This window comes from Melanerpes formicivorus, unplaced genomic scaffold (assembly GCF_026170545.1).
Source record: "Melanerpes formicivorus ecotype bairdi unplaced genomic scaffold, bMelFor1.0.p_v2 SCAF_21, whole genome shotgun sequence".
NCBI classification, from domain to species: domain Eukaryota; kingdom Metazoa; phylum Chordata; class Aves; order Piciformes; family Picidae; genus Melanerpes; species Melanerpes formicivorus.
The window spans coordinates 6,830,023-6,845,992 of NW_027142373.1; the positions used below are offsets into that span (position 1 = coordinate 6,830,023).

A 15,970-nucleotide genomic window follows, 5' to 3' on the forward strand; every position below is an offset into this window, starting at 1 on the left:
CCTGGTGTGAAATATTAACAGGCAGACTTTCAGTTCTTAATCTCCTTAACAGACATAAGATATTGGAATGCAACACTTAATCCTCAGTTTAAATTGAGGAACATCTCTCAGTGTGGGTCTCAGGGAAAGAGCCTCGTTGATTTAGCTCCCCAATTCCATCCCTTTCTCAGCGTTTTTCCACACTGCAAATTCAAATTAAATTATGTTTCATGTTTAATATCAAAGAACTACTAAATTACTTGGCTCATGCTTCATACTACGGATGAGTGATACTAAAGTTCTGCAGAAAAAGTCCAGAAAATGATGACAGGAGGACGTGTTAAAAGAAGATGACAGGAGGATGTGTTAACTACTCTAATTGTTTCACTTCTGAGTATGGGAGCTTGGGACAGGTCATGAGAGAAAGCATTTTGGTCATCCTGCCCTAGTTGGCACCAGCCTATTCCATAAACTTACTACAGAACTTGGCATGATTAACAATGTGCTTTAAAGGTGCCCAGCGCAGGAATAACAGGGGCAGCTGTTTGAGATTAAAGCAGTAACAGAAACCAGGGCATGGTGGAAGCTGGGCTGGGCTGGGCTGAAACACCAGCCAGGAACATGCTAGGTGTGAAGTGCTTGCACAGATGATGGGAGGTTGACAGATTTGACATTGCTGTTCTTATCCAACTTTCAGGAGAAAACCAAGTAAATCCACAAATTCTGTCAGAGCTGGGGGGAAAAAATGATGTAATTAAAAAGGATTTCCAAGTGAAGATGCAACCCCACATCTCAATACTGCTTAGCATCCCACAAGAACCTTTAACCAAATCAAACTTTGTCTTATTTTAAAAGCTCCATTTTGTTCCTTTCATAAACACAAAAGCCATCAATCTCTTGTCAGGTTTTTGTAGCCCTGCTTCCCAAACTGATCTGCACAATAACCTGAAGCCAAAACAAATTCTAGAGGTCTGGATAGGAGTCTCTGCACAATTTGGGAATTTTCAGTGAAATGCCAAAATGTGCCACTGTATGCCCACAGTGCTGCAACACACCTCTCCTTGATGGTTCACAGATTCTCAGATTGGTTTGGGTTGGAAAGGACCTGAAATATTATCTGCTTTCAACTCCCCTGCTCTGGGCAGAGACACCTTCCAAAGCCCTCATCCAACCTGGCCTTGAACACCTCCAGGGAGGGGGGGCACCATTTGTCTATCATAAGAAGATAGGGAGCTAATGATGTCCATGCATGCAAGTCAGAGAATAACCAGGCCGCAGGAGGATAATTTAGAAGTAATAGTAATTTAGAAGTAAAAGAAGTGCCATTTTAGTAGGAATTTTCAGGGGACTTCAAGCAGAGGTCTCCTCGTGGCATTGAGAAGGAAATGCCGCTCTTGTCTGCATGTGCTGGAGATGGCATGGCAGGAGGCACCTTGACAAGGATCAAAGCATCTGCTGCTTGGGCTCGTTCAGGTTGTGCTTGTGCTAACTTCTCTTGGCTGACTTCTCTCTTCTCTGCACGAGGAAGTGACCTGTGTCCAATCTGCCCCATGCACAGCAAGAATTCACAACAGAAAGCAACTTCCTGCAGCTCATTAAAAGGCCATTTACAAAGGATCATTGCCCTGTCCTTGACAAACCCATCACTGCATGGCTGGCATCATGGCCCTGGCACTCAAGTATCTTCTTTCCTCAGGGGCACATCTAAAATGGGAAAACATAATCAGCCTTTGTTTGGCTACAGCACTGTAGTCTAAGCACTCCCAAGGGGTCAAAGCTAAAAGACACTCAGAAGGGACTGAAATGCACTTCTTTTCCCTCTCTTAACTGCTTGGACTCTGATTCACAGTATCTCAAACCTGTAAAGCAATCATCTTCCACTATACAATTAATAGGCATTAATTGTAAGAATAATTACTTTGTCCTAACTCATTTTTGCTCCAGGAAAGAAAGCAGGTTCCTTTGCCAGGTGACCTCTCAATTGAGGTCACTGCAAGATGAAGCTACCTGCAGAGCCCACTGGTGCCAAGTAATTCACTGAAAAGCGGCAAAGTTGGTGCTAGAGTAGAAGCCTGCCTTCTGCCTTTGCAGTGAAGGAGATAAACCATACATCTGTGCGTCCAGCTGATCCCTCAAGGCTTGGGAGGCTCAGGGAAATGAAGATTTTGTCTTACAGAGACTGATGATCCTGTCAGTCACAAAACAAGCTGGCAGCTAATGGAGAGCAGGGGAATCGTCTCACGTTTAGTGAAAGGAATCACATATCCTTGGACAAGTGACAGGAACCATGTCCCTTTAAACAAGAAGACTTTAAATTTTGCTACCTGGTAGAGAACAGACCACAGCTACCTTCATGAGGGTTTATATTTCTGACAGTACAACCTCCTGGGGAGAAGAGGACATCAGCAGATGACAATTGTAATATGTGGCTTGTCATAAAACATTGTTTAGAACGAGGTGTTATGTTTCTCCTGAATTTACTTTTTCATACACATGAACTTTGTCTAGTCTGAGCAAATGCCTACCAGAACTCTACATTCCTTCCAGGCATGGTCTTCAGAGAATTGTTTCTATGTTCTTGCAGAAAAATTTCAGCATCACATTAAAGGGAACACTCTCCAGGCTGTACCAGACAGATAAAGAAGCCATTTCCAAACTATTTACGCTGCAGTAACTTCCACTTTATGAAAACAGAAAGAAGATAAAGTCTCTGCCTGACAGAGTTGGCATGTAGGAGGAGATACTGCAGGAGAAAACAACAAAGATGCACTAATCTGTGAAAAATTTGTGCTAATGCAGAGCAAGAGAGGAGGCAGCAGAGCCTGATACTGCTGGAGCTGCAAATGGACTAGGGCAGGAAGTTTTGTTCAACAGAGAGTGAAGGCACAGGGGAAAGCAAAGCACTTTGTCTTCATCTGCACAGGTCTGGAAACCACACAATCAGCTCTAATTAATCCTGAAGGAGCCCACGTAATTTCTGTACCCAGCTGCCATCTGGTTGGCAGCACAGAGCTCAGCAGGCAGGAGGGGAGGGCAGAGAGGAACCGTGTCAGTGGTGCCCGAGCTCTGCCTGGCTGCTCACCTGCAGGACGATGGGCAGCTGCTCCGGGGGGTTGCGGTTCTCCACGCCCATGGTCAGCCACACCTGGAAAGCTGTCAGCTGCTCTGCGAAGAAGGGGCTGTGCTGCAGGAGCAAGAACAGGAATGCAAGTTGGGTTTAAAATGGAAAGGAAAGGAAGCGAATAGAACAGAACAGAACAGAACAGAACAGAACAGAACTGAACTGAACTATCCAGGTTGGAAAAGACCTTTGGGATCATTGAGTCCAACCTATCATCCAACACTATCTAATCAACTAAACCAGGGCACCAAGCACCCCATCCAGTCTCTTCCTAAACACCTCCAGTGATGGTGACTCCACCACCTCCCTAGGCAGCACATTCCAATGGCCACTCACTCTTTCTGGGGAGAACCACCTATGGACTCATGCAGGTTATTGTTTCCAAACCCTGTTCTCTTTAACTGACTCACGTTTCTTTGGAAGAGACCTTTAAGATCACCACGGCCAACTGTTGACCCAACACTTGTCAAGTCACCACTAAACTATGTCCCTCAGCCCCACATCTACAAAGCTTTTCAATCCCTCCAGTGATAAGGATTCCACTGCTTCCCTGAGCAGCCTGTTCCAGGGCTTGACAGCTCCTTTGGAGAAGGATTTTTTCCTCCTGTCCAACCTAAGCCTCCCTTGGCACAACCTGAGGCCATTTCCTTTCATCACATCATTTGATCCTTGGGAGAAGAGGCTGCCCCCCACCTTGCCCCAGCCTCCTTTTAGGTAGTTGTAGAGAACAGTGAGGTCTCCCCTCAGGCTCTTCTTCTCCAGGCTGAATAATCACAGTTGCCTCAGCTGCTCCTCACCAGCCCAGTTCTCCAGACCCTTCACCAGCTTTGTTGCCCTTCTCTGGACATGCTCCAGCACCTCAGTGTCCTTGGACTGAAGGGCCCAAAACTGAGTCCAGTATTTGAGTTGTGGCCTCACCAGTGCAAAGTGCAAGGGAACAATCACTTTCCCAGTCTGTTGGCCATACTATTTCTACTGTATAACACTTTTCCCAAGACTGACCAGATGCAGTTCCCTCTAAATATGCTGCCATTCTCTGTTGAAAGTGGTTGGGAAAATGGAGAAGGAAAGAGAAGAGAACCAGGGGAAAGTATCACAAACGGGTTTAGGGAAATCTGGTTCATCTTTTCCACATGAGAAGCAGGTAGAACAGCATTGGATTTATCTCTCTGCAGAGATGGCTTCAATCTTGTAGCAGCACACAGCTCTGCCTCTGCCCACTCCACAGGGAACACAATCCAGCAACAATGAAAAATGTCTGTCCACACCTCAGTCTTTCCTGGCTACCATAAACCTTTCCTACAAACTGGGAATTCAGACCTGCTTGTTTGGGCTGTACAAAAGCTGCCTCCTATTTATAAGGGGTTTAATTCAAGCCTTTTTCTTAGCTAGCCATCATTTCTGACACCTGTAACGCACTATGAGGACCTCACACAAGCAAAGAAAGATCAGAAAATTCACTTCAGCTACTGAATCCAGTAATTTAATTAGAGATATCCTGGTAGTGGGGATTCTTATCACCATAAAAATAACATGCAGAGTGTTACTTTATTTAATAGACTTCACACTAGTGCCGTACTAAGCATCTGAAAGGTGGAGTGAGCTCCCATCAGCTCATACTCATCAGTTGTACTTTGCTACTTTGTACTTCAGACAGTACAATCAGATGCTACTTTACAAAATGCAGCTGAATGGCATCCAGTAAATAGGAAGGATATTGGCTTGTAGGACCTCTAGACATAAAAGACCCTGGTTTAGGGGACAGCAAATACAAGCAGAGAAAACAAGACACACTTTGAAAAACACTCAATGTAACTGTGATCTTCCTCAAATGAGATGTGATCCTCTGGGGGTACACCACACTGGCAGAGATGTGGTGGAGGCCCCACCTCTGGAGACAGTCAAGGTCAAATTTCATGGGGACCTGAGCAGCCTGATCTAGTTGGAGATGTTCCTGCACACCTCAGGGGGCTTGGACAAGATGACCATTGAGAGTCCTTTCCAACCCAGTGCATTCTAAGATTCTCTGAAATAGGAAGTTTACTTGGTGAGATGTGACATTCTGCAGCACACTCCAGTCCCTGGAGCCTGCTCCAGCATGCAGAGCATCTCTCATCTCCCAAAACCAGTGAGGACTGGCCAACAATCTGACACTTATCCCCAAAATGCTCTGCCCCACTGTGTTTGCTCAGAGAGTTCTTGGGCAGTGCTGGCAGAACTGTTCCTTTTTCCATCCTTCACACACCAGGTATGAGCTAAGTACTAACCACAGAAGCTTCCAGTTTGAAATCTACAGGGAAAGAGAAATCAAGGGGGAAGAAGGCAGGGAAGGGATGGGAGGAGGAAAAGCAAACCAACCTAAACCTGCCAGAAGCCAAATCACTCCCCCGCATCCCCCTGCATGAGTGCTGGGAGCCCGCAGGCCCTTCTCCATCAGGTTATTGTATTTTCTGGGTCTGCCTAGGAAAGAACACCTCAAGAATCAGCAGAAGTCAGCTGCACGTGGTGTATAATGTGCTGCTGAAACAGAACAGCCCTGAAGAGATTATCAATTGCTTTATCCAGGGCCAGACTGGACTCTTAAAGCTGCCGCAGCTGAGGCGGCCGGCGGATGGATGGCAGCAGGTAATCCTGTGACTCACCACCCCAGACACTGATTGCTGCTTCTGCCAGCCCAGTTATGAAACAGGCTGACCAACCCCAGTAATGCAATGCCCCAGCCCCCTCCTTGCACTGAGCAATTCCTCCCAGATTACTGCTGGCCAGCAGCAGCTAACCTCCTCTGATATACAACGCTTCTTGTCAGGCATAAATCAAGAGGTTTGAGGGCAAAACGTTGATTAGAACACAAGGAACAGATCAGAGATGTGTGTCCCTCTGCTCCAACTATTTGTCACAGTGCAGAACTAACCCCTTTCCACTCCCTCCCAAGCTTCCTATTTCAGCAGGTGTCTCAGAGATGTTCAGCAGGTTAATATGTGGCCCCTCCCTACAAAGCAGGCACAAACCTACACGGATTAATCATGCCTGATGTTAAAGGAAAGCCTAAGGAAGAGCTCAAAGGCAGGCTCATGGCATCTTCTGTGTCTGGTGCCCAGGCTAGCTTGGAAACTCGTAGCACTCAGGCTCCCAGCTGTGACTGCACGTTGATAGCTCTACTCACCTCAAGTTCTAGCCAAAACACACAAGCATTTACATTTTTCAGGGTTGAAAATCTGCTTGCAAATTGTTGCCATCCTGGCTTGACTCACTCGCTAGTTAAAAATGAACACTCTTACTCTCGCCTAATCCCTGGCAAGCGTCTGCCTCTCTCATGCCTGAAACACACAGAAATGTGCAATATTTCAACTCACTTAACAGTGAGTGCCCAGATGAGGTCTAAAACTAATACAAAAGCACCCCCTGATGCTGTTAGAGACCTGGAAAAAAATAAATCAATGGAAGCTAAGAGAGGAAAAATGCTATCTGTCTAAATTTTAAAGTACAGCAGGGAAAGAAAAGGGTGGGAGGATAAAAGCTGGAGGGCATCTTTCTCAACCCTTGCCCTCACACGAGTCCATAGCTCTCCTGTGCTTGGGTCTTTGGAGAGAGACTGAGCTCACGGCCAGAAAACCTTTTGGAAGCTTGGTAACAGATAAACTGCAAGAATGTTGCTGTGAAATTAGAGGGAGCTTCCTGGTGGAACAGGTAGCTGAGGCTGTACAGCCAGTATGTTTAAGAGTTTACATTTGTGACCGTTTGAGGCTGTGCCTTTAAGAAAGGGGCACTGTGGCTGAATGTTTTGTAAACTAAAGGACAGGTCTAAACACATTTCATTGGTGGATGGGTAGAGTGCAACTTTGAGTCCAGCTGAGACTTTCCTCAGTTCACTTTCCCTCCTCCCTTTTCGCAGCTTGTCCGCTTCTAGGCTCTCTGCCAGACTGACCTTGGACTGATAAGCATGAGGCCTGCAAACCTACTAACATTTTGCTCTAATTTATAACTGCTTTTAATTAACAACTGCTCCTTTCCTCTCTTTCTAACCCTCTCTGGGGAAAAAGGGGAGAGAAGGGGGTACAGGGGGGGGAACCCGCCTCCAGCAGGGGGAGGGGAATTTCGTTCCTGTATTACTTTGCTGTATATTTCTGTATATATACTGTAAACACTGTAAATTGTGTATATATATCCTGCACTTCCCTAAAACTGCTTGTAAATACAGCATTTCTTTGCTCCTCTGGCTGTGGTTAGCTGTGGTCATTTTTTTCCCTTCACTCTGTGGCGGGGAGAAGGCTGGGCCTTCCTCTCAAACCCCTGACAACATTCATGAAATGCCAAAGCAATACACGGAAAATCCATTCTGACTACAGCCAAATACTATGTTAAAAAGATTTCACTTCTCTTCTCTCTGAGATGAACTAAAGTTTAAAAAAAAAAGAACCCCAGTGACTCATCCTGACACCACCAGGCTCAAGAACATTCTTTGGACATATCCCAACCTCTATTTTGCTTATTTGGACATAACTCACTCTGCTTAGAGATAATTTTCATGCTGAAGTTTTTCATTGCCAAAAATCAGCCTGGCCCACTGGGTTGCTTTTGGTAACAACATTGTTAGACAGGACTGAGTGCTCTGGAATTTTAAGAGCTAGGTCTCAAGCCTCATTTCTTCTGGTTGGAGTTTCATGCAACAGTGAAGAACTCAAGGCTGATTTTCTGTCTACTTCTCGAAGTGAGGTCAGCAGACATTTACAATTAGCCATAAATATAAACCCTTAAAGTGCAACCTTTCAGGGCTCAAGAAGCAAAAGCAATCTGCTGAACTGAGGTTTCAAACAAGGGGTTAAAGTGGGCACCCAGCATTTCAAGAAGTTCTCCAACTTACCCTAAAGGCTGTTCCTTCCTCTATAATTGTAGGTAACTGGGAAAGGCAAATGTCAACTGCAAGGTCCCAGGCTTGCCTAGAGAAAAAGGTGGAAGAGGAAGGAGAAGTCATTACAAGTCATCCATAAGCAGTACCTAGGTAAATGAAGATTCTGTCACACCAGTGTGTGGGCAAGGCAGTGTTGTCTGACTGGCTTAGAAACGTTTCATATACTCTTTTTTAAAGCACAAGTCTAACATATTAAAACTGTTCAGAAAACCAGGGAGAAGCTCTAGTCCAGCATCTTCTCTCAGGCTCACCAACACAGAATCATAGAATCACAGAGTGGCTTAGGTTGGAAGGGACCCCAGAGATCATCTACTCCAACCTCCTGCCATGGGCAGGAACATCTCTCATCTAGATTCAGCTGTTCAAGGCCTCATCCAACCTCACCTTCAAAACCTCCAGGAAGGAGGCATCCACAACCTCCCTAGGCAACGCATTCCAGAGTCTCACCACCTTTGTACTGAAGAACTTCTTCCTAAGATCCAGTCTCACCCTGCTCTCCCTCAGCTTCAAACCATTTCCCTTTGTCCTGTCTCTAGATACCCTTATCAAAAGTCCCTCTCCAGCATTCCTGTAGAATCCCTTCAGATATTGGAAGGCAGCTCTAAGGTCCTCCCAGAGTCTTCTCTTCTCCAGGCTGAACACCCCCAGCTCCCTCAGCCTGTCCTCTTAGCAGAGGTGCTCCAGCCCTTGGTTCATCTTTGTGGCCTCCTCTGGACTCACCGCAACAGTTCCATGTCCTTCTTATGCTGGGGACACCAGAACTGGATGCAGTATTTGAGGTGGGGTCTCACAAGAGCAGAGTAAAGGGGCAGAATCCCCTCTCTTGCCCTGCTAGCCACACTCCTCTGGATGCAGCATAAACACAACAAAATGTGAGCAAGGTAAAAAAAGATCCCAGCTGAAGTTCACAGTAACTGCTCCTCCATAACACAGAAAGAAGCCAGAGTGAACTGAGGTCTTATTCTCTCCATGTCCTCATGCCAAGATGGATGACATTTTTTTTATTCAACTAGAAAATTAATTCAGTCCTGGATTAGGTCCAACCCACAATCCTTCAGCACACAACTCTCCTGCACAAAAACTCTCACTACCTCTGCATTCCAGTCACATCAGAAGGGCTCAGGGAGATGCATTCCTGCTGCCAAGCTCTCCAACTCACAGCTCCTGGGTACACCTACACCACCACGCTGCTCCTCCTGTCCCTCATCCCCACACAGGCACTGTGTCACTGCACACAGCGCCGGGAAAAGTCACTCAGACTCCATTAGTCTGAGATGGGGTTTGTGTGGCAGCCTTGGTCACAAAGGCTGGCTCTACATGACTCCCCCCAAGGATGGAGGGACATACACTAAAATACATAAAGATTTCTGTTTTCCCACTCACCTCTCCTACTATTTAATGGCTAAAGCCTTGTGACTTACAGTGTCTTAGTGCTACAGTTACCAGAGCACATAAATCACACACAGTTGCTAAGGAACCTGTTGTGGCTGATTCAGTGCAAATGAAATTCACTAACAGTCTGCTTTGAAACGCTCCCAAACTAAAATAAATGCATTTGGTCTCCAAAGTTCCTGAAACACCTCCAAAAAAAGAGGTGAAACAATTACTTTTTACCCCCCAAACAACTAGCCCTACTCTATCCGTGTATGTTTCACGCGCTTTTCACTTTACCATAGGAATATATGCACTGGGAAAGGCCAGGGAGCTAAAGCACCACCCGGTGGGATTCCTACACAAAACTCTCATTTACTGTCCAGATGCATTTGCTCTTCCATGGCTGGTGGCCATCAAGTGTTAACATCAATAGGCTGAGCAATTTTTCTTCTCCTCTGAACATTTGCAGACATAAGGCCACAGGTGATAATCAATGCAGTGTATTTTAGTTACTTGCTTCAAGAAGTTCTTAAATCACCCTGGTTTGAGTCAAGCAAAGCTTTCCATTAGAACAATTGCTGAGCAACACCTCTCCCATCAGCCTGACTGGCAGACTGCTCTCAGCTGAAAACTATCACTCCAATTAGGTGGAAAAATAAAGCTCTTGCATTTCTTCCACGGATTCAAAAGCTGCAGCTCGCTTTAGCTGCCCCAGATCTTATGTCTCTGCTTCACAGCGTTCACCTTCCACTTGACAGTTTGCTGCCAATATAATTAAGAGGTAATCAAGAGATAATCAAAACATGGGCAACAAATGCTTCCCACATGCTCAATAAAGGCCCATGCTGGAGACAAACTGTTTACACAGAGCTGATGAGAGAGAGATTTCTTCCTGGTTGAGGCAAAGCCAATTAGGGCAAATAGATAATTTTACTGCAAGCAAAGAATGAAGATTTCTGACTTCCAGGTTTCTTGGAGGAATGGGCAATACCACCTAAAGAAATTCTCTTAAACATTAGAGAGTGGCAACACAGTGCCTTTGAGGTGAGTTTTACTACACAGGAGCAAAATGGCTTAGAGATCAGAGCCAGCTACTCTTATTTTGCCTGCCTATAAAAGGATCCTGTATTGCAAAGGCACAAAGCTAAGATGCTGAGCTCCTCAAAGCACTAATACTGCTTTAAAACATCCAAAGCAGCCTACTAAAATAAAGCCTCAAAGGTTTTAAGTGTTATAAGAAAGAACAAACAAAAAATTTAACAGATATTTTAGTAGATTAACCCCAAAATCTCTTTCAGTGCTTCTCAAAGCAGGCCATTGGCAATCAGTGCTAACCACTGGCATAAAACCTTAGCACCGCTGCTCATCACATTCTAGAGAGGTGCTGATCAACATCAATTGTGTGAGAGACTCTCCTCAATCCAAACACCTCAAATGTTCTCCAGCCTTTCCAAAGGAGCCCAGCACATCACTTCTGCTCTGTCTCTGCAGGAAACAGAAAACCTCCCCAGCAACAAGACACATGAGCCAACAGCAGCTTTGCCTCAAGTCTCTGCTCCCTAAGTAGCAAGTGATAGAATGGGAGGAAATAGCCTGAAGTTGCGCCAGGCTGGCTGTCAGGAGGATGGAGTCAGTCTTTTTGCAGTGATACCCAATGACAGGACGAGGGGCAAAGGATGCATCACAGGAAATACCATCTCAACATGAAAAAACTTTTTTACTGTGAGGGTGCTGGAGCCCTGGAGCAGGCTGCCCAGGGAGGTTGTAGAGTCTCCTTCTCTAAAGATCTTCAAAACCTGCTTGGATGAATTCCTGTGTGACCTGCACTAAGTGGTCCTCCTTTGCAGGGGGTCTTGGACTTGATCTCTGGAGGCCCCTTCTAACCCCTAGAATTCTCTGATTTCTTAGAAGAAACATCTTAACTGAAAGGATTCCCAAACTCTGGAATGGGCTCCCCAGGGAGGTAGTTGCATCTCCATCCCTGGAGGTGTTTAGAAGATGAAGAGATGTGGTGCAGAGGGACATGGTTTAGCAGCAGACTTGGTAGAGTTAGAGAATGGACAGACTTGATGATCTTAAAGGTCTTTTCCAACTGAAACAATTCTATGACTCTATAACAGCTTCACTGTTTCCAGCTACCAGAACAGCTACACTTTACTGGTGAGGCTTTAGGTTACACACAAGTTGCCACATAGCTAACTCACTGTGTTGGCAAAATGAACAGACACTGCAAGAATTAAAAGATACAAAACAAGCCATGAAAGAATGGAGAAGGACTAATGCCAGAGGAGTACCTGAGGAGAAACAGAAGGGGAAAAATGCTTGTTACAGTCCTGGTGAAAATAACGGCTGGTGGTGGTGAGGAGGAGGAGGAGTGATTGACTGCTTTAATACGCCAAAGGGAACTAGAAAGGTGGGCAAATTGCAGATATCTGGCAGAACTAATATCACACTTTAGCACACAAACAAGAGATAAATTAGAGACCAGCAGGGGAAACAAGGAGGGGTGATGCTGCATCCTAGCAGTGATTTATGAAAGCCAACCCAAGAGATCACTACTTCTCTTCCTTCTTTCTGGAGATTGCTGTTTGCAAACTGCTTTGGAAGATTTGTTTTCACTACATTAGGTATAAAAAGAGTTTGGTTAATACCTCAGTGCTGTTCTTTCCTCCCCCCTCACTGTGCTTTTCCAATATCCCTGGGGCTCCCCACCGTGACAAGCCGCCACTGTGACGTATCCACTGGGCAATCAGCTGCTGAACTACCACAGTGCTTCACTACATGATGCTACTAAAGAATGTGCTAGTCAGGGTTCTTTGTACTATCTTGTCCTCATGTACAACAAACTGATAGCACACTTGCATAAGAAGAGAGGACACCTCCTCCCTCTACCCCCCAGCTCAGCCAGAAGCCATCATACCCTTAGTGTCGGGTTTTATGATAGAATCATAGAATGGTTTTAGTTGGAAGGGACCTCTACAAGTCATCCAGTCCAACCCCCTCTTCAGTAAGCAGGAACATCCTCAACTAATCAGGTTGCCCAGAGCCCTGTTGAGCATCACTTTGAATATCTCCAGGGTTGGGGTCCCAACCACCTCCCTGGGCAACCTGTTCCAGTGTTCCACGACCCTCATGGTAACATCCAATCTAAATCTGCTCTTCTCTAATTTAAAGCCATTGCCCCTTGTCCTATCACTGCAGGCCTTTGTAAACAGTCTTTCTCCATCCTTCTTGTAGGCCCCCTTCAGGTACTGGAAGGTTGTTACTGGGTCTCCCTGGAGCCTCCTCTTCTCCAGGCTGAACAACCCCAGATGCCTCAGCCTGTCCTCATAGCAGAGGTGCTCCAACCCCCTGATCGTTTTCATGGCCTTCCACTGGACCTGCTCCTTCAGGTCCATATCCTTCCTGTATTGAGGGCTCCAGACCTGGATGCAGTACTCCAGATGAGGTCTCACCAGAGCAGAGCATATTGCTGTTATCTCTCCCCCAAAAGGGCAAGATAAAACCAAGCAATTCCACAAACCAAATGATTTGACCAAGCCCAAAGGATTTCCATCAAACTCCACCTATCAGGAGGTGGCCATTTCTAGGTGACCTAAACCCAGCGTGCCTGAGACAGTAACTAGAGAGAACCTGGAAAGAGGCACCGTGGGAAGGGAAGCTCCAGTTGTCCTCCAGCCAGACCACCAGCACTCAAAACACAAGTTCCAAAGCTTTTTTTTATGCCATCACCCACACAGCATGGCTCCACTTACCCTTATGCTTGTTAAGGACCTGACAGCTTTCTTTGTATCGCAGCTCAAGAAAGGGCAAAAGCCTTTTACAGTGCTCCATGCTACGCTGTGCAGCAATCTCATTAAAGAGAGGGATCAAATCAGTGACTTTCAACTATGGCAGAATGAGGGACTCCTTAGGTTCAACTGCTGAGAGAACATATTTAAGACTCATGTATTTCCCATATAGATTTTGGAATAAAATCTCCATTAAATTCTCTCCCTAGTTGGAAAATTGACTCAGTTAAAAAACAGGCAAGACAGTGCTTTTCTTTATCCAAAACAAGCAAAACAACACAGCCTGCCAACAGAAACAGCCTGCAAAGGGAGCAAGCCAGCAGCACCCTGCATCTCACTCTGCTCCGAGCAGTTCAACAAGGCCCTCAACAAATGAGATGCCAGCCACCATCCTGCAAAGGGACAGTGCATTCCACAAAACATGAACATTAAAAATGAAATGGCATTGCTCCTCCATAATTCAACAACAAAAATTAAACAAGAGCTCCCCTGACTTCTGTCATCAGCTCTCTTCTCCCGTGACAGAACTACAACACATTTGTTGTGTTTCAGTTGCAGTTTTCCTTAGCCTTTCAGCACAAAGCCTCTCCGTCTCCATCCATCTCCCCCCTCAGTCCAATACCAGTTTCATTACAGTAGGACTGTTTAAACTGTTAATAATTTAACACAAACTCATCCAGCTGCCTTTATTTTGTTTCCCAAAGGTTCTGCAAAGTTTGGACTTTTAAACAGAGAAGGCTGAGAGCTCTGTGCAACGACTTTTATTGTGCAGATCCAAGGAAAAGTTGGTAATGGAAGCCTCCAGTAAAACTTTAACAGCACAAATGAAGCACAGATACCCAGATGTGCATCAGTCTTTCTTCACCCACATGTACAATATTAGCTGGCAGATCATGAAGATAGATTTTCTTACACCCAGATTTCCTGGGCTGAGTCAATGTTTAACACTTTTAATTCCCATCATATATTTTTTATAATGTATTATTACTGTCTTTGAACATTCTCTCTTCTGGGAATAGTTTGTATTATATTGCACCACACACATCAGTGAAAATGAGGAGTTCTCGCTGGGGCAGTCATGCTGAGGAACAACTAAAGAAGCTGGAGCCATCTGTGGTGTGGGAGCTCAGGCACCAGGTACAATACAATCATAGAATGGTTTGGGTTGGAAGGGACCTCCAAAGGCCATCCAGTCCAGCCCCACTGCAGTCAGCAGGGACATCCTCCACTAGGTCAGGAGCATCTGCTGGGATGGGGCCTCAATCACCTCCCTGAGCAACCTCTTCCAGTGTTCCACCACCCCTCATGTTAAATAACTTGTTCCTAACATCCGATCTAAATCTGCTTTTCTCTAATGTCAAACCATTGCCCCTAGTCCTATCACTCCAGGCCTTTGGAAACAGTCCCTCTGCAGCCTTCTTGTAGCCCCCTTCAGGCACTGGAAGGCCACTATTAGGTCTCCCCAGAACCTTCTCTTCTCCAGGCTGAACAACCCCAGCTCCCTCAGCCTGCTCCTGTAGGACAGGTGCCCCATTCCCCTGATCATTTCTACTTGTTTCAAGTCCTATTTCTGGGCCTGTTAAATATTTCAGACTTCATCACGTACACTGGACAAGATTTTTAATGCTTGTTTTTTCTGCAAATACAAGTCAAGAACATACCTCACTTGATGGAATGATTGAATTTTCAGGTTCCAGCCTCAGTTCACCTGCTTCCCTGTGACACTGTGACCTCCCTAATCCCGCGGCTGGGAAGCTGCTCAGACTCAGCTATTTTTAACTAATATTTATTGCCATGAATATTTGGCACAGCTATGAAATCCTTTTTCCTTCTACCAGTGAATTTCTCTCCTCCAGCCACAACTTAAAGCACGGGCTTTGCTATTTTTGTCCTACATTCCCCTCCATTAAACTATGTGTAGTCCGTTAATGGGTTTTGGAGATGTTAAGACTAACACATAGACACACACAGGGAAAAATCTGGTTAAATCAACAGTGTAATCTGAACTAATCTAATCCTTCAAATGTCAAACAGTTGCAAAGAGCCTTTCAAACAATGCTTTCTGTGGAGCTAAAGTAACTCGTGATGGGATGAGAGGAAATGGCCTCGTGTTGTGCCAGGGGAGGTTTAGGTTGGATAGTGGGAAACATTTCTTTGCTGCAGGAGCGGTCAGGCACTGGAACAGGCTGCCCAGGGAGGTGGTGGAGTCACCATCCCTGCAGGCATTAAAAAAAGGTGTAGACATTGCACCTGAGGACATGGTTTAGTGGGCATGGTGGTGCTGGGTTGATGGCTGGATTTGATGACCTTAGAGGTCGTTTCCAACCTTAATGATTCTACAAAATAAGCCTCATTTGTTTGAGAGCTCAGCAAGCAGACCTGCATCCCTTCTGCAACACTCCTGCCACGTTCCCAGGCTCCAGCTCCTGTCTTACCTGTTACTGGGTTACTACAGGATGGTTTTCTTTTCAGCTAGAATTTCAAGCTTATTTTATTTGCAGTACATGCTGACTGACTTTCAACTACAATTTCATGGTTGGTGTATACACTACTGCCATATTTCTATTATGGACAAATCACAGCTCTTCCAAAGCATAATTAAGGTACTTTGGTTTTAATATATGACCTGTGTTAGGAAATATTTCCAAACACATTATTAGGCCTTTTCAAAGGCCATGAATATAACTTGCTGGCAACAGCAGTAATGCAGAAACCATAATCCATCACAATGGAGATCAAGATGCTGACAGAGCATCAGGCCTCCTATTCTTACTGCACAATAGACAGAACAACTCT

General features: G+C 45.4%; 1 protein-coding gene across 2 annotated transcripts in view; it reads right to left on the minus strand.

Moving 5' to 3' along the window:
- The window catches only part of RPTOR (regulatory associated protein of MTOR complex 1), a 178,123-nt gene that overhangs the window by 74,941 nt on the left and 87,212 nt on the right, over positions 1–15,970 (minus strand). For both annotated transcript variants that reach the window (XM_068151258.1, XM_068151257.1), the window contains exons 10-11: positions 7,962–8,037; positions 3,062–3,163 (exon numbers count right to left, since the gene is read on the minus strand). In XM_068151258.1, coding sequence (XP_068007359.1) covers positions 3,062–3,163; positions 7,962–8,037 — 178 coding nt within the window. The remainder of the gene's footprint in view (positions 1–3,061; positions 3,164–7,961; positions 8,038–15,970) is intronic.